The sequence below is a fragment of the Amblyraja radiata genome, chromosome 17, assembly GCF_010909765.2.
Source record: "Amblyraja radiata isolate CabotCenter1 chromosome 17, sAmbRad1.1.pri, whole genome shotgun sequence".
NCBI lineage: Eukaryota > Metazoa > Chordata > Chondrichthyes > Rajiformes > Rajidae > Amblyraja > Amblyraja radiata.
The window spans coordinates 6,777,767-6,800,287 of NC_045972.1; the positions used below are offsets into that span (position 1 = coordinate 6,777,767).

Genomic DNA, 22,521 nt, shown 5'->3' on the forward strand with positions numbered 1-22,521 from the left:
TTGGTGAGACCGCATTTAAAATAATGTTCAGTTTTGGGGACCATGTTATAGGAAAGATATTGTCAAGCTTGAAAGGGTTCAGAAAAGATTTACGATGATGTTACCTGGACTAGGTGTGAGCTATAGGGAGAAGTTGAGTAGGCTGGGTCTTTATTCCATGGAGCACAGGAGGATGAGGGGAGATCTTAGAGGTATACAAAATCATGAGAGCAATAGATCGGGTAGATACACAGAGTCTTTTGCCCAGATTAGGAGACCGAGGACCAGAGGACATAGGTTCATGGTGAAGGCGAAAATATTTAATAGGAAACCGAGGGGTAACTTTTTCACACAAAGGGTGGTGGGAGTATGGAACACCCTGCCAGAGGAGGTAGTTGAGGCTTCGACTATCCCATCGTTTAGGAAACAGTTAGACAGGTACATGGATAGGACAGATTTGGAGGGATATGGACCAGGCAAGTGGGACTAGTGTAGCTGGGACATTGTTGGTCAGTGTGGGTGAGTTGTGCCAAAGGGCCCGTTTCATGACTATGACAACTAAGCTTCTAGAAGACAAGATTATTACAAGGGAAATTTAAGTTCTTCTCTATACACTGCTTTGATCCTGTGAAAGAATACAGATGTACTTTCTGCTACAACTGAGATCTGGAGAAAGGGATTAACATAAATAGTTGGCATGAGCATGGTGGGCTGCAGGGCCAGTTTCTGTGCTCTATGTCTCTGCACCAAGGAATATTTTTGTAGGAGGCAAGGGATTAGTAGAGAAAATGATTCAATAACTTTATGGACAAGCATAGTTTGAGGCATCATAGCTTTATTTTCAGATATATTCATTCAGGTTTATTACCACAATTTTAACAGCATCTAAGTTGACATTGTTTACAGTTTTATTGATATTAGCAAACAAATCCTAAATAATGCAGACACAGGAATAAAACTACTGAACAAAACAAATAGCAGAATCAAGTAGCAACACTGTCCCAAAGTGCTAAAAATCAATTTTATCTCTTGCCCCACAAAAACATTTAAGAGTATTGAAATATTTATTCCCCAGATTTTCTACTGATAAATGATCAGTTTGTGTAACAGTTGCATCTTTGTTTCAATTGATAGTGTACTTGCTTCGATCAAGACCTCATCATTAAATATCTTAAACATAATATAGCATGCTCGCCTTGTCAGGAATCTGCAGGATGTGTTCCAATAGCCAACTATAAGTTTATTAACTGATGTTAATTTGATCTTGAATGTCAAAGGCCAATTCAAAATATTAGTCAAAGGTACAGGAGCTGAGAAAGAAATTAATCTTGAATTTACAATTGTCACCAAAGTTTCTTTTTAATAAAAGGAAACTCAGTTTCAGGCAAGCATACATACACTTATTTCCAAAACTATTACATTAAAAAAATTTTAAAAGGTGACATTTTCCTACTAAAATCTTTTAAAGATCGTTTTTGTTCAATCAAACCCATCTTGAGGAAAATCAGTTCTTCAAAACTAATTAAATCGACCAAAACTTAACTAAATCAACCTGCTCCAAAGAAAAACAAACATAGATTTTGGATTTGTAAGCCACCTTTCCCTTGCTATACTGGATGTTCTGATGCAAATGGGCTTAAGCCATGATGATAGCATGTTTAGTTTGGAGATCAAAAATTCCACACTTACCCAATTTACATGATTGAAGTTGGTGATCAGTTCAACTACACCATTCTAATACTGGTCAAGTTTTATCAAATAAAAGCAAACTGCAAAGGTTCTACAATGTGAAATCAAATCAAAGCATACTTAAGGTAGATCATCTTTGAACTTGATTCAATAGATCACCCTTGGACAGTTCTGACCAGCCATCCTAAATCATAAGCATTTAATGTATTCAGTTGGAGTAATTGCAGTTGGACTGTTTCTAGCACAAATCAGAATAGAAAATAAAATAGCTTGTAATAAAGAGCCGGTGGTTTAGTAATTGAAAACATCAATTATTGAAATTTAAAATAAGTTTTGGAATTGCCTTCCTCGTTTTTCATTATTTAATGCAAACTGTAAATTAGTATTATTAACATTCATAATCAGAATTTGTATGCTTTTACTGGGTTTTAGGTTCTCACTGCAGATCTGGTGCCAATTCCTTCTGCATATAACTTGCACTTTAATTCAATTTGGAATGGTACTGGTTCGTTTAACAAAAGCAATGCCATTACTGTAGGCAGCCATTTTGGTTTGGTCAATTTAATGTCTCGGCTAAAGCATAGTTAATTACATACTTGGAAATGTTCAATTGCAGCCGAATCTTCTATTAAGACTTCTTTGCCTTCTCCCTCTTTCTAATTCAATACCCAGTCCCCCAACACTAGGTATTTAATTATGATTATTGCCCTTTGAGGAAGGCAATTTTTCTTCATTAAGCTATCCTAATATGAAACCTTAAATATGCAAATATGACATTTCCTTTTATAAACTTGTAACCAGTTTTTATTAAACAATAAAAAGTAATCAAAACAAACTATCAAGTACAAATTTATTAAATCAGCCAATTAGAAGATCAAAATATTGAAAAACAATCAACATTACTCAAACAAATTATTGTACCACACTAATTATTCGCAATCCATACAGAAATTATATCCACATAAAAAAAATGCAAGCCAAAATAATTTTCCATTAGCCCAAATGCACATCCTTTCATTTCAGCTTCAATTGATTAGGTAACAATTTACATATACACTGCTCCTACATTTTTTTCCCACTCCAGCTAATTTCTCTACAGAATGTTTTTGCTATATCGAGCATGATAAATATTATGCTGCTGTTAATAGTTTTATTTCGCATCCATAGACTTTTTAATATTCCAATTCCATATTTTCATTCGTCACTCTTCAGTATGCATTTAATAAAATGATTTCATTGCCAGAAGATACCAAGTCACAAGTAGATGAGATGCTGCAAACTCTTGCAGTGTTTTCACCTTGGCATTTCCAAATTCTGGTGACATATTTTCCTTTAGAAACATTTGAAATTGGAGCATGTTGGGCAACAAAATACTTGGACCAGCAAAGCTTTTGTCCCATTTCTTGGAACTTTTTTCTGAAACTCTTGTTTAACCAGAAGTATACGATGCAGTTGAAGAAGCCATTTCCACATGGCAACCATAAGGCAACAAATTCCAACCATTCTGGTACCCTCTGGTGCGTTAGAGCTGAATTGTAAACACAGATAGTTAACAATAGATTAGAGAAACAATAGAGAATCATTGAAGATAGACACAAAAAGCAGAGTAACTCAGCAGGACAGGCAGCATCTCTGGGGAGAAGGGATGTGTGACCTTTTGGGTCGAGACCCTTCTCCAGACTGATGTCAGGGGAGTGGGTGGTACAGAGATAAAATGTAGTTGGAGACAGTAAGACTGGTCAGAAAAACTGGAAAGGGGAAGGGGCTTGAGAGAGAAGGAAAACAAGGCTACTTGGAGTTAGACAACATTGGGAGTCTCTTGAAAGATTATTAACAGGCATTTCCCCCTCTTTTATATCAGAATAAAACAGTGAATTACTCGGTCTGTATACAACATTTAAATCAGCTTTAAACAAAAACTTGTTTTGTGAAAAGTAATAGATAATTTGATGCTGTGAGCCCATATCATAGGGGAGGCTAATTTTCCCAAATATATTTTTGGTAAATATGCCATATTTCTTCTTATTCACATATAGGGTGTGAGCATTTCCAGCAATGCCAGTCATAACTATCTTTTGGTAAGTGAGAGCAAGCTACTTTCTTGCATGGTTAAAAGATCTGAATTTTGATCCTTACTCTAAAGGAATGACAATGTGCAGCATTGGGCAAGTCTTGAAAGCCAACATTTGGATGGTGATGCTACCAGATACTAGCTGACATTGCCCTTTGAAATGGCAAAGGTTGTAGCCAAGGCAGATTTAGCAAGCTGTTGTGGTGCATTTTCTGGATGGCAAGCACTACAATCATCATAGTACATCAGCAATGACTGTTGTGATGTGTGGGATGCTTTACCCGACATGAGAGGTTCAATTGGGCTGAAATTAAACCACAACCTTGCAGTTGAAAAGCTGGTAATTGCACAATCATCCAATTAGGATGCTTTTCTAAAATGTTGCATCCCTCAGGCTTCATATCAGGACCACTGCTCTTCTCATTGCAAACACAATCAGCTGGACTTGCACACAACCAGTATCATTCTTAGCTATTACGAGAACATTTGTCAAGCCAGTAATCTATGAACAGAACTAGCAGATGCGATTTAAAGCAATTGTGTGAAGTGATGCCATCGGGGAGAACAATATTACAAATATACTATTTTGAGTTTGGGGGGGGGGTGTTGGGGTTAAGAGGCACTTCTTAAAATTTGTTAATGTAGTGGAGATGTCTGCAGGAAAGAGACAGGCCATTTAGCCCACAATCTCTGCACAGACCATGATGCCAATGTGAGCTAACATGGTCCATATCCGTCTATACCTGCCTGCCCATAAGTCTGTCTAAATGCTTATTGCAATCATATCTACCACCTCCTGGCAACCCACCCCAGACCTCTACCATCCCTGCTTACATCTATGCCATCCAGCATTTGATACAGTATGCTATCCTTAGAAAACAATGTTCACCTGTTCTTCCTCAAAGCAACACAGCAAGAGTCTCCCCTCACCCTCCACCCCACCCAAGAGAACTGATAGGGGCAAGATTTGATAACATCTCAAAAAGCATCTCTGGCAATGCACTCAGCTCTCAAGAGAATCTTGATCATTCAGCCTTTTGACTAGAGACCTGCTGAACCAAAGCTAAAATAAAAATAATCATCGAGGCAATGGAACATAGGGTGTTAAATAGGAGTATTGATTAATAAAGCAAAAACCTATTTCAGAGGATTTTAGTTTTCATATAATCAGCATATATTGTTACCTGGAATTGCTTCTGCTTGGCTATTTTTGCCCCCGCCTGTGAATTAGTATCTTTAAGTACTTCCGCTTCCTTCGTCTCTTTAATTACTTCCGCTTCCGAGCCCCCACTCCCTCATTTTAACTATGGACGTTCAGTCACCACACTTCCATCCCCCACCAGGAAGGCCTTAAAGCCCTCAGTTTCTTCCTCAACTGCAGAATCATCCAATTTCCCTCGACTAACACTCTACTCCACTCAGCAGAGCTGGTACTCACCCTTACCATCTTCTCCTTTGACTCCTCCCACTTCCCTCAAGTCCAAGGCGTAGCTATGGGCACCCCCAGCTATGCATGCCTCTTTGTAGGGTACGTTGAACAATCCCTGATCCAGGCGTACACGGGCCCTATCCCCGAACTCTATCTATGTCACATTGGAGACTTCATGGGTGCTACCTCCTGCAGCCATGCAGAACTCATGGACTTTAACTTTACAACCAATTTCCATTCTGTTTAAATTTACTACCTGCTCAAATTTACTTGGACCCTCAGACACATCCCTCCCCTTTCTTGATTTCAGTCTCCTTCACAGGAAATAGACCATCGACTAACGACTATTACAAACCCTCAGACTCCCACAACTATCTCAGCTATGCTGTTTCCCACCCTGCTTCCTGCAAAGACTCTAGCCCCTACTCACCAATTCCTCTGACTACGCCAAACCTGCACCCAAGATGGGGTGTTCGATAGCAGGACATCCGAGATGTCCTCATTCTTTAGGGAATGGGGGTTCCCCTCTCCTATCATCTATGACTGAGGCCCTCCTTGGTACCCTACAGCTCCGCCCTTGCGTCCCTTTCCCCTAGTCGCAACAGACAGAGTCCCCCTGGTCCATACCTTTCACCCTATAAGCCATCGCATACAACAAAATCCTCTGAAATTTTCGCCACCTCCAACAGAATCCAAACAATACTCACATTTTCCCACCTCCAACCCTTTCCGCCTTCCACAGAGGCTGTTCCCTCCGCAACTCCCTGGTTAACTCATCCCTTCCCACCCAAACCAACCCCTCCCCAGGTACCTTCCCCTGCAACAGCAGAGGATGCAACACCTGTCCCTATACCTCCTCCCTTGACTCTGTCTGGGGACCCCAACAGTCCTTTCAGGTTAGGCAGAGGTTCGCTTGCACCTCCTCCAACCTCATCTACTGTATCCGTTGTTCAAGATGTGGACTCTTATACATCGGTGAGACCAAACGTAGACTGGGCGATCGTTACACTGAACACCTTCACTCAGTCCGCCAGAACCAACCTGATCTCCTGGTTGCTAAACACTTTAATTCCCCTTCCCATTCCCACACAGACCTTTCTGTCCTAGGTCTCCTCCTTTGTCAGAGTGAGGCTAAACGCAAAGTGGAGAAACAGCATCTCATATTTCGCTTGTGCAGCTTATGGCCCAGTGGTACAAGTATTGATTTCTCCAACTTCAAGTAACCCCAGCATTTCCTCCCTCTCTATCCTTCCCCCACCCAAGTCACACTAGCTTCTCATTTTCACCAAACAAACAACGGCCCGTTTCCTTTATCATCGTTACTTTTTTGTATATCTTTCATTCATTGTTCTCTATCTCTCTCTCTCTCTCTCTACATCATTGATTTGATGAGGTCAGAGCTGTAGACAATGCATACATTTTCACACAAAGGGTGGTGGGTGTATGGAATGAGCTGCCAGAGGAGGTAGTTGATGCAGGGACTATTTAAGAAAGTCCACCATGGAAAGAAAGTTAGACAGGTACATGGATAGGACAACTTTAGAGGGCCAAACGCTGGCAGGTGGGACTAGTGTAGCTGGGATATATTGGCCGATGTGGGCAAGTTGGGCTGAAGGGCAGGTTTCCACACTGACTGACTATATGTATTTCAGCAGGCAGTTGACAAAGTGCCACATGATAAGCTGCTCTGGAAGGTTAGATCGCACGAGCAGGAATCCAAGGAGAGAGCTGAATGATAGAAATGTGACCATGGAAGGAAGCCGAGGGTGATGGCAGAAGGCTGCTTTTCAGACTGAAGGCCTGTGACTAGTGGTGTGCCTCAGGGATCGGTGCTGGGCTCTTTGCTGTTTGACATCTATATCAATGATTTGGATGAGAACATACATGGCATGATTAGCCAGTTTACAGATGACACTAAAGTGGGTGGTATTGTGCATAGTGACTATGGTTGTCAAAAATTGCAGCAGGATCTTGATCGGTTGGGTAGGTGGGCTGAAGAATGGTTGATATAATTTAATACAAAGAAATACGAGGTATTGCATTTTTGGCAATCTAACAAGGGCCAGACCTACACAGTGAATGCCGGGGTTCTGGGGAGCATTGTAGAGCAGAGGGATCTACGAGTGCAAGTGCATAGTTCCTTGAACAAGGCATCACAGGTAGATATGGTGGTCAGGATGTCCTTCAGCACCATGGCCTGCATTGGTTCAGAATTCATAGGAACAAAATTCGGCCATTCAGCCCATCATGTCTACTCTACGACTCAGTAATAGTTGATATATCTTTCCCTCTCAACCCCATTCTCTAACCTTCTCCTGTAATAACCCTTGACATCCTTACTTATCAAGAACCTGGCAATCTCCACCATAAAAATACCAAATCACGGCTTCCACAGCCATCTGTGGCAATGAATGCCATAGATTCACCACCCTGTAGCTAAATAAATTCAGCGTCTCCTTTCTGAAAGTATGTCCTTTTATTCTAAGGCTCTGGCCCTAGACTCTCCCACTAGATAGAGCTGTAGGGGCTAGTGGAGTCAAGGGATATGGGGAGAAGGCAGGCACGGGTTATTGATAGGGGATGATCAGCTATTATCACATTGAATGGCGGTGCTGGCTCGAAGGGCCGAAGGGCCGAATGGCCTCCTCCTGCGCCTATTTACTATGTTACATCAGTCAGAGTATTGAGTATAGAAGGAGGTCAAGACAAAGGAGGTCAAGACAGTTGTACAAGACAATGTTGAGGCCATGTTTAGAGTATTGTGTTCAGTTCTGGTCACCACAAAGGTGACTAGGAAAGATGATGTCAAGCCGGAAAGGGTACAGAGATGATTTATGAAGATAGTGCCAGGACTCAAGGGTCTTAGCTATAGGGAAAGGTTGAGCAAGCTAGGACTATATTCCTTGGAGTGCAGGAGGATGAGGGGTGATCTTAGAGAAGTGTACAACATCATGAGGGGAATAGATTGGGTAAATGCAGAGCCTTTTGGCCAGAGTTGTGGAAATCAGGAACAAGAGGACATTGGTTTAAGTTGAGGGGGAAAGATTTAATAGCAATCTGAGGGGTAACTTGTTTTTTGGGGTTTTTTTACACAAAGGGTGGTGGGTCCATGGAACAGGCTCCTAAAGGAGTAGTTGAGGCAGGTACTATCATAACGATTAAGAGACATATAAGTTTCGAACAAGGGTTCCCAACCTTTTTTGTCCAGTTTACCGACTGCCAATGGTAATAGCACATAACAATGTTATTTCACTTATTTATGAACAAATACCAAAACCAAACAGTCAGCCAATGAGAAAAAATATGTACAAATCCAGAATCAAATTTACCCTCTGGGTTGGTGAAATTTATCCCCTGGGGGTAAATTTACCCCAGGTTGGGAACCCTTGGTTTAGAGAGCTATCAGCCAAACGCAGGCAGGTGGGACTAGTGTAGATTGGGCATGCTGGTCAGAGAGGGCAAGTTGGGCTGAAAGATGTGTTTCCACATTGTATGACTCTACCTATGACAATCTACCATCTCTCCCTCATGGCTCCATAGTCCCCTTTGTTCAACTGTAACACTGACACCTCTGAATTACCCTTCTCCCTCTCCAATTGTAGATTAAACCTGACCATATTATGGACACTGCCTCCTAATGGCTCCTTAACCTCAAGTTCCTTTATCAAATCCAGTTCATTACACAACACTAAATCCAGAATTGCCTTCTCCCTGGTAGGCTCCAGTACAAGCTGCTCTAAGAATCCATCACGGAGGCACTCCACAAACTTCCTTTCTTGAGGTCCAGTACCAACTTGATTTTCCCAGTCTACCTACGTTGAAATTTCCCATAACAACTGTAGCATTACCTTTAGGACATGCCAATTTTAACTCTTGATTCAACTTGCACCCAGGAGGCTACTGTTTGGGGGACTGTAGATAAGTCGTTAGGATCTTTTTACCCTTACAATTCCTTAATTCTATCCATACTGACTCCACATCTCCTGTTTCAATCTCACCCTTGCAAGGAACTGAATTTAATTCCTCACCAACAAAGCTACCCCACCCCCTCTGTCTGTCTTTTCGATAGGAGGTATACCCTTGAATATTCAGTTCCCAGCCCTGTCCCTCTTGCAGCCATGTCTCTGTAATTCCCACAACATCATACTTGCCAATTTCTAACTGAGCCTCAAGCTCGTCCACTTTATTTCTTATACTTTGCGCATTCATACACAACACTTTGACCAGCATTCACCTCCCCTCTCCCAATTGCCCCTGACCTTACTCTCTTATCCCTTCTTGAACTTTCCTTCACATTAATTTGAGAGTTTTTTGTAACTTTTCCTGTACTCACTTCCCCTTTAACTCCATCTTTATACTCCCAATTTGTCAATCCCTCCCCCCACTATTTAGTTTAAACCCACACTTGTAGCCCTAGCAAAACTGCCTGCTGGAACGTCAGCCCCCCTCCAGTTAAGGTGTAACCTGTCCCTTTTGTACAGGTGACCCCTACCCCAGAGGAGATCCCAGTGGTCTATAAATCTAAATCCTTGCTCCCTTCACTAGCCCCTCAGCCACACATTAAGACCCCCTATCACCCTGTTCCTGTCCTCATTAGCACGAGGTACGGGAAGCAATCCAGAGATAACCACCCTAGAAGTCCTGCTTTTCAGTCTTCTTCCTACTGACTTCTTCAGACCGAGTTAGGGAAAGGAAAACGAGAGATACAGTTGATGGGATAGAGAGATATAGAACAAACAAATTTAAGATATGCAAAAGAGTAACAATGATAAAGGGAACAGGCCATGGTTAGCTGGAGGCTAGGTGAAATCTGAGTTACTTCAGCTTTTTGTGGCCAAGGTGAAAACAAGTTACAGACAATGAGACTCAACAAGGCAGCTTTGAAGCTAGTACTACGATTTGGGTGGGGAAGAGACAGAGAGAGAGAGAGAGAGAGGGAATGCAAGTGTTACTTGAAGTTAGAGAAACCAATATCATACATTAGAAATATATAAAATTATAAAAGGACTGGACAAGCTAGATGCAGAAAAAAATTTCCCAATGTTGGGCGAGTCCAGAACCAGGGGCCACAGTCTTAGAATAAAGGGGAGTCATTTAAGACTGCGGTGAGAAAAAACTTTTTCACCCAGAGAGTTGTGAATTTATGTAATTCCCTGCCACAGAGGGCAGTGGAGGCCAAGTCACTGGATGGATTTAAGAGAGAGTTAGATAGCGCTCTAAGGGCTAGTGGAGTCATTGGATATGGGGAGAAGGCAGGCACGGGTTATTGATAGGGGACGATCAGCCATGATCACAATGAATGGCAGTGCTGGCTCGAAGGGCCGAATGGCCTCCTGCACCTATTTTCTATGTTTTTATTTCTATACCATTGGGTTGTAAGCTGCCCAAGTGAAATACGAGGTGGTGTTCCTCCAGTTTGCGCTTGGCTTCACTCTGACCTCTGGAAGAGGCCTGGGACAGTGTGGAAATGGGAAGGGGAACTAAAGTATTTGGCAACCAGAAGATTGTCAAACTGAACCTTTTATAATCGTCTACCGATAATTTCCTCCAACTCGAGTGGTTAATATTAGCAAAATCGGTATACAAATTTTTTGCTTCACTACCCCAAATGTTAACACTTGTATCCCCAAGTTATTAAAATGCTTAACAAAAAATTGTTTCTCAAAAGCTAGGATAGGTTGGGTGAATGTATACATTTCTTTCCCAGGGGAGAGGAATCAAGAACCAGACAGCATAGGTTTAAGATTAGAGGGATATTTTAATACAGACTTGAGGCACAACCCTTTCCACATAGAGGGTAGAAGATCATGGGCCAAACACAGGCAAATGGGACTACCTTAGATGGGGCACCTTGGTCAGCATGGACAAGTTAGGCCAAGGGGCCTATTCACACTATGATTCTACGCATTTAATTTGATTATTCTCCCCAAATCTGCATAAAAAACATGGCATAAAACAGAAATAGCTATTATTAGTTTAGACACAAAGCTGGAGTAACTCAGGACAGGCAGCAGTTCACATTCTAATAAAAAAATTATGGATTAATTGGAAAATGCTTCTTAATTGCTCCACCTCTGATCTGGGTTGTGAACAACAGCAAAGGGGACAGAGACAGGATTATTTAATGAATTTAAACGAGGCTGAGCAGGCATGAACTCTATACAGCCACAGGTAAATTGTATGAAATATTCCAAAATATTTTTTTCCCTGGGCTCAATGACTGCAGTGGGAATAGAAAGAGGGGAGAAAATATTACCAACTCAGAAAGAGGTAGTTGCCAAGAGAAGATTTGCGCTTTTTGCTCACCCTGGTAGATCATGTTGCAGACACAAGGACTCCAGCAGATGTAATAGACAATAACCACGGGCAGCAGGATTCTGGAAGCAGCATCGTGCCTCCTGCTCACCTTTGACAGCTTAAACCGTTTCCTCTGACTCCTGGCTGCAAACCAGAGACGGCAATTAGCGAATGTCATGATGAGCGAGCAGGGAAAGAAGATGAAGGCCGTCAGCGTCAGCGTGTAAGGCACATTGCTGGAAAAATCCAGATTGCAGATCAAGGACGCGTTGGAGAAGTAAACTTTGACAATCCCGCCTGGGATGGATATGGGGAATAAAAGGACTGGAGGCAAGAGCCAGACAAGAGCAATGAGGGCTTTGATTCTGCAGTTGGTCATCAGTCTGGTGTAGCGGAGGGGGAAGAAGACGGCGATGTAACGCTCGATGCTGATGGTGGCCAGGGAGTAGATGGAAGAGGTGAGGATGCTGGCGTCCAGAAACACCACGATGTGGCAGAAGGGAGAGTCGGTTTGGTTACGGAGCTGTGGCACACTGTTCGCATAAAGGTTCAGGGGGATGACTATCAGCGCCAGGGCGGCGTCAGCTCCAGTCAGTGAGATGAGGACATGGCGGCTGTTTCCAGACCACCCTGACACCGAGGAGGAGATGACCAGAAACACAGCGGTGTTCCCCAGGATGATCAGGCCACACATTACTGCAATGATGCACGTTTTCAAGGTGGCGCCTGACTCTTCCATACACCTGCTGGGCCCAAGGCCGGTCATGTTGTCGTCTACCATGAGCTCGGCCACAGAGAGACCGGCCTCTGCTGTCTGGTTGCCAGCACTAAACATCTTCTGCCAGGGGATTAAGAACAGATTAAACCAAAACCATAGTAGGGCCCACTTCCCTTTTCTGCCTTTTAAACTAAACTGCAATCCAATTATGGGAAAATGACCTAATGTCGGCATTTAGCGAATAATCAGCATGCCCACATGTCCTCGTGTTAATCGGTCAAATCCTCGTTAAAGTGCTTTTGGATTATTAAGTTTAATTAGAGACAGATAGATAGATAAATAACTGCAGTTTGTTTCACTTTCTCGACGACTGCAGTTTGGCTGACAAGTTGGAGACGGTAAGTTGTTCCTATAAGATCTTGGTTTAAACGGTTTTACTTAATTCCCTGGCAAAAGATATTTAGTGATAGCATCTACTATATATATATATATATATATATATATATATATATATATACGCCCCCTGCGATGATTTAAACTGCGATAGCACCAACAGACGAGTTTTATGGCCGTGTTTGAGGGCTTCAAATGGCATTTCCCGGCGGGAAAGTTTTCCCTCCGGGAAGATTTGTCTTCATTATTATTCCAGTCTGGATCTCTGCATCCCTCACTTCTCCTCGCAACTAACTCTTCAACGGCCTCCCTCATTTTATTTTAATTTCCCGCTGCCCACAATCATTACTCCCCATCTCGCAAGTTACTCGGAGGGGGCGAGGCCTTTTTAAATAAGAAAGGAAGAAAGGATAACCGTTGATGCCTGTTCCTTTTCACTACTAAAAAATCCGGTTTGACAGATTTTTGTTTAACGGAACCTTCCAGACGCATGTGTTGGGATTTAGCGTGGATCCGCGGGATATCCCGGTGTGTTTGGGGGGGGGGGGTCCGTGGAAGGCGTCGGCCATTAACGGCGTCCCGCCTTTTCTTGTACCTTGTAAATGTTCTGCCAGCGGTCCAATCTCTGGTAAATTCCTCATCATTCCGCCAAATAACAGGCTGCGACGCGCCGGTGGGAACGACGCCTGCATTGGCGGGAGATGGGTGCACTTTTAACTTTCCCAGGACCATTTACCTCCCACTTGTCTCACTTCCATCTTTAGTTCTTCTGCTAACCTTGTGGGTTTACACAGCTTACAGCCCAGTGGTATGAATTGATTTATCTAACTTCAAGTATACCTTGCTTTCCCTCTCTCTGCCCCCCCCCCCCCCCCCCCCCCCCCAGACCTCTGACTTGTTTTACTGTCCTTATTAAATGTTACCGATTGTATGCCTCCTCGTCTCCTTCCCCTCAACTAACAATGAACCATTCTACATTTTCCTTGATCATCGTCCTTCTGCAACAAACTTGTGGGTTTGTTTTGGAAACACGCCTGCTTTCTCATTCTCCTAACATCCGCCAATATCAGAGGTAATTCACTGTAACTAATTAACTTCCAATCGACAGACATGACTTTGGGATCTTGGTGGAAACTGGAGGACATACAGACTCTGCACTGACAATACTGGAGGTCAGGATGGAGCCTAGTTAACAGACATGTGAAGCAGAGGCTCTACCTACTGTGGCACCCTGACAGCCTGGTAAGTCATTCAACACAATGTGGGAAAAATCATTGTAGATACCATCACACCTTGCCCTTCGATATCTCTGTCTCCCTCTCTCCTGACTCTTAGTCTGGAAAAGGGTCTTGACCCAAAACGTCACCTATTACTTTTCTCCAGAGATGCTACCTGTCCCGCTGAGTTACTCCAGCATTTTGTGTCAATCTTCGGTGTAAACCAGCATCTGCAGTTCATTTCTACATATTGTAGATACAGTAAGTACCCATTTTTTTTCTGTTGAATGTATTTCGTTAGACTTCTGATTCCTCTAGCATTGCTTAACTTGATCAGGATTTTAATCAGAAAATTGAATCGCATATGGGATAGAATAGTGATGTAGAAAGGGTACCCTTGGCTATCTCCATTGTGCCTGAGCTATTTTCCTAAACTCTCTGCTTTCTGTAATTTAAATGTTCCTCCTAAATAACATTGTTTGCAGTCTCTAATATAAGGTGAGCCCATCTGCCAGAAGCTGGTCTACCTGGCCCAGTGCAGCATTGTTTCTCATCCTCAATAAACAAATCAATCGGAGAAGTATTACTAGAGTTTTTTTAAGACATTCCAAATCCTGGAGCAATACTGAAGAAAGACACAAAAAGCTGGAGTTGCTCAGCAGGTCATACACCATCTCTGGAGAAAAGGAATAGGTGACATTTCGGGACGAGACCCCTCTTCAGACTTCATAGGGAAGGTGGAGAAGATAGAATGTGTAACATTTGCCCCTAAACCAACAACCTATAATGCTTTTAGAAGCTTGTGTACTGTTTTGGAGAGACCATGAACTGCAGAGGCTGGAATCTGGAGCAATACTCGAAGTGTTGGAACAACTCAGTGGGTCAGACAGAATCCTCGGAGGGAATGGATAGGTGACGTTTTAGGTCAGGATCCTTCTTCAGATGGGTCCTGACTGTTGGTCTGAAGAAGGGTCCCAACCCAAAGCATCACGTATCCCATTCCTTCCACGGAGGCTGCCTGACCCACTGAGTTAATCCAACACTGTGTTTTATGTCATTGTTTTGTTCTTTGGTAGACGCTATTCTACTTGATCTCTGGGTTGTGTTTGCAGATGTGAAATTGGGAAGAAAATAGACTTTCTAAAGAATAAATCTCAGCCTCCACATTTTTTGTACGTTAAGATATAACAAACTCCTGCATCATAAAATAAACCCTAAATAATGGCTTGCCATATTTTTATATCTCTACTTGACCTTGATATTCCATAAATGAATCGGTGATCATTATCTGTGCTTAATCTGTATAGACTTGTCCTGAATCAAAGATTCATCAATTGTTCTGTTGCTGGGAAACCATCTTCAAGCGAGCTACATGTTTGATGCTCTTGGTGTCACGTAGGAACTTTGGAGGTATTAATGCAGCAACTGTGAAGGTACCATGCTATTTTTCAAAGTCAAGGTGATATTTAACTTGGACAGGAACTGCAAATTGCTGACATCCGCCACAAGGGTTCACACTATTGTTTGGATTCAAATTATCTCTTCTGTATTTGCAATGATAGCATAGTTCTTTTAATCTTATCCATCTTAATGAAACTGATCCCTTTTCATTACTCTTGTACCTTTCTTAGCATAGAACCGAAGGACATGTTACAGCCTCCTTATGAAGCTGCAACCTCAGGACCTTTGCCAACTCATTCTACTCACCACTTATAACATAAGGGGCTGTCCCACTTAGGCGATTTTTCAGGCGACTAGGCTGTCGCAACATGGTTGCTGGGGTGTCGCCCATATGGTCATGAGTAGTCTCCATCGCCCAAAGAGTTGTGTTTCTGGTCGTCGCTGGATTTTCAAAATGTTCAAAAACATTTCAAAATGTTCAAAAAGTCAGTTTGATGCCAATAAGTGTAGTTTGACTTCTCCTGATGTAGGTACTGTTGTAGGTTGTCACCAGGTGATGTAGGATGTCGCCAGTGCTGACTTCGGTGAATTCCATTGGCGACTACCTACGTCAACCGGCGACAGGTACCGGCGTCATAGATTGACCGATTGTCGTAGGTTGTCGTCTGTGTGGTCGTAGGTGTGGTCGTACGTGGTTGTCCTAAGTCGCGACGATTGGGTCGCCGGTTGTTGGTAGCTTGACGTCGACTAGGTGGTAGGTTGTTGTAGCTTGTCGTAAAGGGGGGTCCAGTCGCCGGGTTTTCAGCGACCTGCTACGATTATTATAGTCGCCGGCAGTAGCCTAAAAATTTGTCTAAGTGGGACAGGCCCTATAGAAACATAGAAACAGAAAAATAGGTGCACGAGTAGGCCATTCGGCCCTTTGAGCCACATTCAGTAAGATCATGGCTGCTCATCTAAAATTTCTGCTTTTTCCCCATATCCCTTGATTCCTTTAGCTCTAAGAGCTAAATCTAACTCCTTTGAAAACATCCAGTGAATTGGCCTCCACTGCCTTCTGTGGCAGAGAATTCCAGACTCGCAACTCTCTGGGTGAATTTTTTTTTTCCTCTTCTCAGTCCTAACTGTGACCCCTGGTTCTGGACTTCCCCCAACATCGGGAACATTTTTCCTGCATCTAGCCTGTCCAATCCCTTAAGAATTTTATATGTTTCTATCACCCGTCACTCTGCTAATATAGGGTACTGATTTACACAAAAGGTAATTTGTAGATTTTACAAAAGGCAATGTGCTCAGAATTAAGTGGATTGGAGATTAGCTTGGTGGTAAAATAAATTGGCAGAGTTGTGGACTGTAGGGGGCAGTACAGCACCATACACTGATGACAGAGTTGAATGCTGCTGCTCATATATTTGAAAGCAGGTTAGACCATAGCTGCTGTCTTTCCCCATGACCTGATGCCATCTATGGTGCTCAAAGATTTACTCCACTTGGTCCTGTCACCTTTTTGAGAAAACAGGTCTAGGCAGAATAAAATCAGTCACCCAAACAAAAGATAAAGTTAATGTTTTCTTGTATCAGTGACAGTCACCAGGCTGCATTTTCTCGTGTTCAATATTAAAATATCAATGATGATGGAAGAGTTTAATCAGGATGAATTGTGAATAATAGTTTGCTTTCAGGCACAGAAACTGTAGGATTTTTAATATTCTACATTGCAGGCTTATTTTGTAATTCTACAGTGCATGTCATAGAGTTTCCAGCTGGGAAGTGACTACAAGGATGAAAGTTAGTTAAGGTCATAAATTAATTAAACTCTGTAATAATAGTTTTTGAGAGGGCAACACGGTAGCCCAGAACCTAGCATTGCTTCTTCACAGTTCCAGAGATACTAGTTCACTCCTGACCTTGGATGCTGTGAATAGAATTTGCACATTTGCTTTGTATTCTCTGGATTTCCCAGTTTCCTCATATGTGCCAAAAGAATGCTGATGAGTAGATTAATTGGTTATCAGTGTGGGTGGGTTGCAGGGGAATAGACAAGTGGGGGAGAATTGATGGGCATGTGATATGGGGAAAAAATTGAATTACCGTACATGGGTGTTTCAGGGTCGGAATCAACATATTGGGTCAAAGGACTGTGGCGCTAAGATCGACAAAGACGCTTTGCAATGCTGTGTCCATGCTGACCTTCAAGCACCCTTTTACCTTAATCTCTCTTTTGCTCCATGGATCCCCAACATGTTAGGTTTTTGCAAAGCTCATTTCCAGAAAGGAATCCTGTCAGTTTTGCCTAGTCTGGTCCATGTGGCTTCAGCTATATGTCATCATGGTGAACTCTAACTGCTGGTTTTTCTTACCCACATGTCAAACGGGATGGTGAGTGGATGGACTCGGCTAGGGAGAATCCAATTCGTGGCTCTCCACTCATTAATCAACAAGCGCAGAGTTGCAGAAGTGGTGGAATATTTGACTGTCAAACATAATTTTCACTAAACCAAGCACGAGTTATGCTACATGCAATCATGTGTTGGTCAGAAACACCAGTGCAGTACAGCACCATGCTGTAATGCTAAAAATCCCACCGTAGAAATCAGGCACATGCCGTGAGTAATTACTCAGGGTAGGCAGTCTGTCGGCTTTTTAAAAATCTTGAAAACCGTGCATGCGCAGATTGTTCTCCTCTCCGTAAGCTGTCAGTCGGCTTGTAAAAATCTTAAAAACCGCGCATGCGCAGATTATACTCCTCTCCGGTAGGTAGTCAGTCGACTTTTATAAAGTAATTTGACTTCAAAAGCCTTATCTATTATTAAAGTTTTTAAAAACATATAGCTCGAAGTAATGTACTTACCACATTATTTGTACACTTATTTTACACATTCTTCTCTCTTTGTTTCTTAAGATACTCTTAAGATAATGACAATCCATGTTTGAAAAACCCACCAAGAAACTTGCGCTGCGCATGCGCAGTATGCTGCGCAGCACATGCACGCAGTCCACGGTGTAAAGGCAGAATTAAAGCTGCCTTTATAGACCGTTGTCATTGAAGGCTTGAAGCAGCGTCGATGGCACGCGAGTTGCACATACTTTCGTGTGTTACATGTACTGCGGATGAAAGGCACGGGAGAATTATGCCTACCTAAGAGATCGATCTTGGTAATCCTTTATCCAGAAATTATGTAATTTTATATTTAATACACAAAATTGCTTATTTGTCTGCTTCTAGTCCAATAAAAACTTGAATTGCCCATTACTCAAAACGTCTGATTAAAGGGCTTTGTTAGGAAGTATATTGAAATTAGCAATTAGAATAATTCAAATAATTTCATGCCAATATTAAGTTACCCAAAGCTGTCAGATAAGATTATAGAATATTCAATTGAGATTTCAAAGAGTTTGTTCTGTTATTACTCAGTTGCTGTGCTCCTTGCTAACAAACTAGGAGAAAACATATTGTAATGTGTACAAAAGGACACAGTGCTGTAGTAATTCAGTAGGTCAGGCAGCATCTCTGGAGAACATGGATAGGTGATATTTTGGGTCGGGACTCAAAGTCACCTATCCATGTTCTCTAGAGATGCTACCTGGACTCAGAAATAGTGTAAATCACCATTGGTAGTTCTTTGTCTCTGTCTTTTGATGAGCCTTCTGTAGCATTCAGAAGAGCAAGAAGGATTTGAGGAGCCAACAAATGAACATTTTAAGACCGTCCAGATGGGGTGTCCTGACCTGAAACGTTGACTGTTGATTTCCATCCATGGATGATGCCTCACTCATCGAATTCTGGCATCAGCTCTTTTTTTTTTTTGCTCCAGTTTCCAGTATCTGTTGTCTATTGTCTTAATCTTTTAAGATTGTATTGGTGCCTGGCAGGATGAATGGCATGGGAACATTGTCACCTCTGAAATGCCCTACACGTTTCTGCACCATCCTGACTTGCCATTTACTGATTCAAATCCTGGAATTGTCTATTCAGATGTGCAGTGAAAGTAGTCCACCACAAGAATTGTATGCATTCACATAGTTCTTTGTCACATTTTTTAGGGCAAATTATCATTATAAACTAACCATGTCGGTGATGCCAATTCCTTTCAGTCGAAATGCACACCAACCCACCTTCAGGAAAAATCTTGCAACCAAATACTGGCTTCATGCTGGTGGAGAGTTTAACCGCTTTTACGACCATTGGCATTGGTCTATTCTCACAAATTAACCATGACTGAAGCAGTCAATAATCCATGAAGACATTCAAATAATGGAGGAATTTTGGATAGTGTCAAATAAAAATATCATGAGTGCTTCCTGATGATTGTTAATTTGTAATATAATTTTCCATGATGAAACAGCACCGAGATATCACTTAAATATGAATTGAAAGTTTTTTCTTTTCGAATAAATTTCATGTGGGTGGTCCTGATGTCGACATGGGTACTGTTGTCCAATTGGAGACAATTAGGCTGTGGGCCGAGCATCAAAAATGTGTCTAGAAATAGGATTTCGTGACCCAAGTCACCATACTACATGAAATTTTCACATATTGTGTAAATTTTTTAATATAAATCACCCCCTGAAACTCGATAAGAAGAAGACTTGGACATTTTTTATTAAATTAGAGAAAACCCGGAAAAATGTCGGGAATTTTTTAGTCCAATCAAAACACATTTAACATTGAGTAGTCTGCCAGTTAGCCAATCACGCGCTTTGTTTCAGGCTAGCACACAAAATGGCTGAGGGGGCTTCACAGATGCCTGTTATACTGGAGATTCCGATTTGTTGTTCTGTGGAATAAATGTTGTGGAAACTTGCAGCATGTTAATTGTATTTAGTGGGAAAAGCATTAAAAAGGCTGTAGAAAGTACTTCTTCTTCTTGCGTATGGCGTGCACAGCCTAAAGTTGTACGACAACTTGTTCTATTTGATCTTATTTGACTGTGCACACCGGGTTGATTGCATTTGTCGAAACAGGGCGGACCACGTGAAGGTTGCAATCTCCCACCCCGTAGAAAGTACTGCGAAGTGGATTAAAGTGCAAGAAAGCCTTCAAAGTCCCTGCTGATGTGCTGGAACACAAAGAAGGCCCCCATGAATCAACTAACTGAAAGGTAAGACTAAAGTCTGAACTTATGAAAATCTATCTGTATGGAGTTTAATTGCACCCTTTTATAATGTGAATAAATTCATTCATTCCTTATTCATTCACTCACTCACTCACTTATAATAATAATAATATATCTTTTATTGTCATTGCACGTCAGTGCAACGAGATTTAGTGTGCAGCTCCACTGATGTCCAGGAAAGGTAAATAAATACAATACATAAATAAACAAGCTGAATTGATTGACGTGACCATCTGAGGGAGACTGTCCAAAGGGGGTGGGTGGGGGGGCACTCATTAGGGCCGGTTCAGAGCCGCTATAGCTATTGGGATGAAACTGTTCCTGAGTCTGGCGGTTTGGGCGTAGAAGGCCTTGTAACGTCTGCCGGAGAGAAGTAGTTGAAACAGACCGTGGCAGGGGTGTGATGAGTCCTTATGGATGCTGAGGGCCTTCCTGAGGCACCGCGTGTGGTAGATGCCCTCCAAGGCTGGTAGCTCTGTCCCGATGATCCTCTGCGCTCTGTTGACGACTTCGCAGTACTTTATTCATTCATTCATGAAATTGAGGGCCTAAACTATAACACAGTCAATTAAACATTGTCACTAATGCCAGCTTGTAGTAGAGTAATAAGTCTTTAACAGCTAATCTCGGAGCTGCCTGCGAAAACTTACCGGGAAAAAGTGCTCCGATCGCGGGGCCTAGGTACTCGCGGTAAAGTGAAGCCGTGGTCTCAATTAATAAGCGGCCAATTCGCGGTCGCGGATCATCTCCGCGGGCGGGGGGCGGGGAGGCTGTACATAGTGCCGTCTGTAGAGGTAGTTTTCAGACCCCGATAATGGGGAAAAAACGGAGGGATATCGATCACTATTTACCGCGAGTAATTTGCTGTTAAAGACTTATTACTCTACTACAAGCTGGCATTAGTGACAATGTTTAATTGACTGTGTTATAGTTTAGGCCCTCAATTTCATGAATGAATGAGTAAGGAATGAATGAATTTATTCACATTATAAAAGGGTGCAATTAAATTAATTAAACTCCATACAGATAGATTTTCATAAATTCAGACTTTAGTCTTACCTTTCAGTTAGAGTTGGTTCATGGCGGCCTTTGTGTTCCAGCACATCAGCAGGGACTTTGAAGGCTTTCTTGCACTTTAATCCACTTCGCAGTACTTTCTTCAGCCTTTTTAATGCTTTTCTTACTAAATACAATTAACATGCTGCAAGTTTCCACGACATTTATTCCACAGAACAACAAATCGGAATCTCCTGTAAAACAGGCATCTGTGAAGCCCCCTCAGCCATTTTGTGTGCTAGCCTGAAACAAAGTGCGTGATTGGCCAACTGGCAGACAACTCAATGTTAAACGTGCTTTGATTGGACTAAAAAATTCCTGACATTTTTCCGGTTTTTCTCTAATTTAATAAAAATGTGCAAGCCTTCTTCATATCGAGTTTCAGGGGTGATTTATATTTAAAAAAATTACACAATATGTGAAAATTTCATGTAGTTTGGTGACTTGGGTCACAAAACTGCAGAATAAAGCTCCTCGGCCCACAGCCTAAATCCATTATCTGAACAAAGGCCCGTTGGAAAAATGTGCTGTACATTGATAGGTTCAGTGATGGAGATTCTCCTGGTGGAGAAAGACAGGAGTGGAGGATAACTTCAACCATGAACATGTGGCATAAATCCTATGTAAGCCAATGTCATGCTGAAGAACAGTATACCTGCAAGTATTTGTGAATTGCAGATTGGTTAACATGCAATACTCTGGAAGAATCATTTTCACTACTATGGTAGAGGTTACTTGTGGTAACAAAGGCAGTATAGAGGGAATTCCTTAGATGTTTCTGTTGAAGGTTATGGAGGGCTTCATATTTGGTTTGCAGAGTACCAGAGAAAACGGGCATATGATGGCTGATGTCGCATTGGCTTATTCTCATCCCTCCTTGAGATCCCATAATACGAACACCACAAGACCGATATAGCCAGCCTTCCTTTCTCTTTTATCGAAATCAAAAACCCTGTGTGATTTCTATACCTATGCCCCCAATGGAATATGCACAATACTGGCTGTTATCTCATGATTTTTGCAGTAATATATAAAGTTAAGTTGCTATCATTCAGTGAAGAGCTACTTCAATCTAAATTGCTATTGCTGCTCATTTACTTATTACCTATAGAGAAAATCTAACTGGAGAGGATAAAAATCAAGCTGTTTTAGAC

The 22,521-nt window shown here is 42.0% G+C and overlaps 1 protein-coding gene across 1 annotated transcript; it reads right to left on the minus strand.

The window, feature by feature from the left end:
- Positions 1–632: 632 nt before the first annotated feature.
- Positions 633–13,334, minus strand: LOC116982969 (melatonin receptor type 1A-like). Its single transcript, XM_033036502.1, has 4 exons — positions 13,329–13,334; positions 11,475–12,303; positions 3,043–3,196; positions 633–645 (listed from the first exon to the last, which is right to left on the minus strand). The coding sequence occupies exons 1-4, from the start codon at positions 13,332–13,334 to the stop codon at positions 633–635; spliced, it is 1,002 nt and encodes a 333-aa protein (XP_032892393.1).
- Positions 13,335–22,521: the final 9,187 nt, after the last annotated feature.

Excerpts from the sequence above, each read along its gene's own strand:
- LOC116982969 (XM_033036502.1), bottom strand. Across the intron at positions 3,197-11,474 it reads CTGCAACATGATCTACCAGG|CTCTAACGCACCAGAGGGTA; the intron begins GTGAGCAAAAAG and ends TTTACAATTCAG.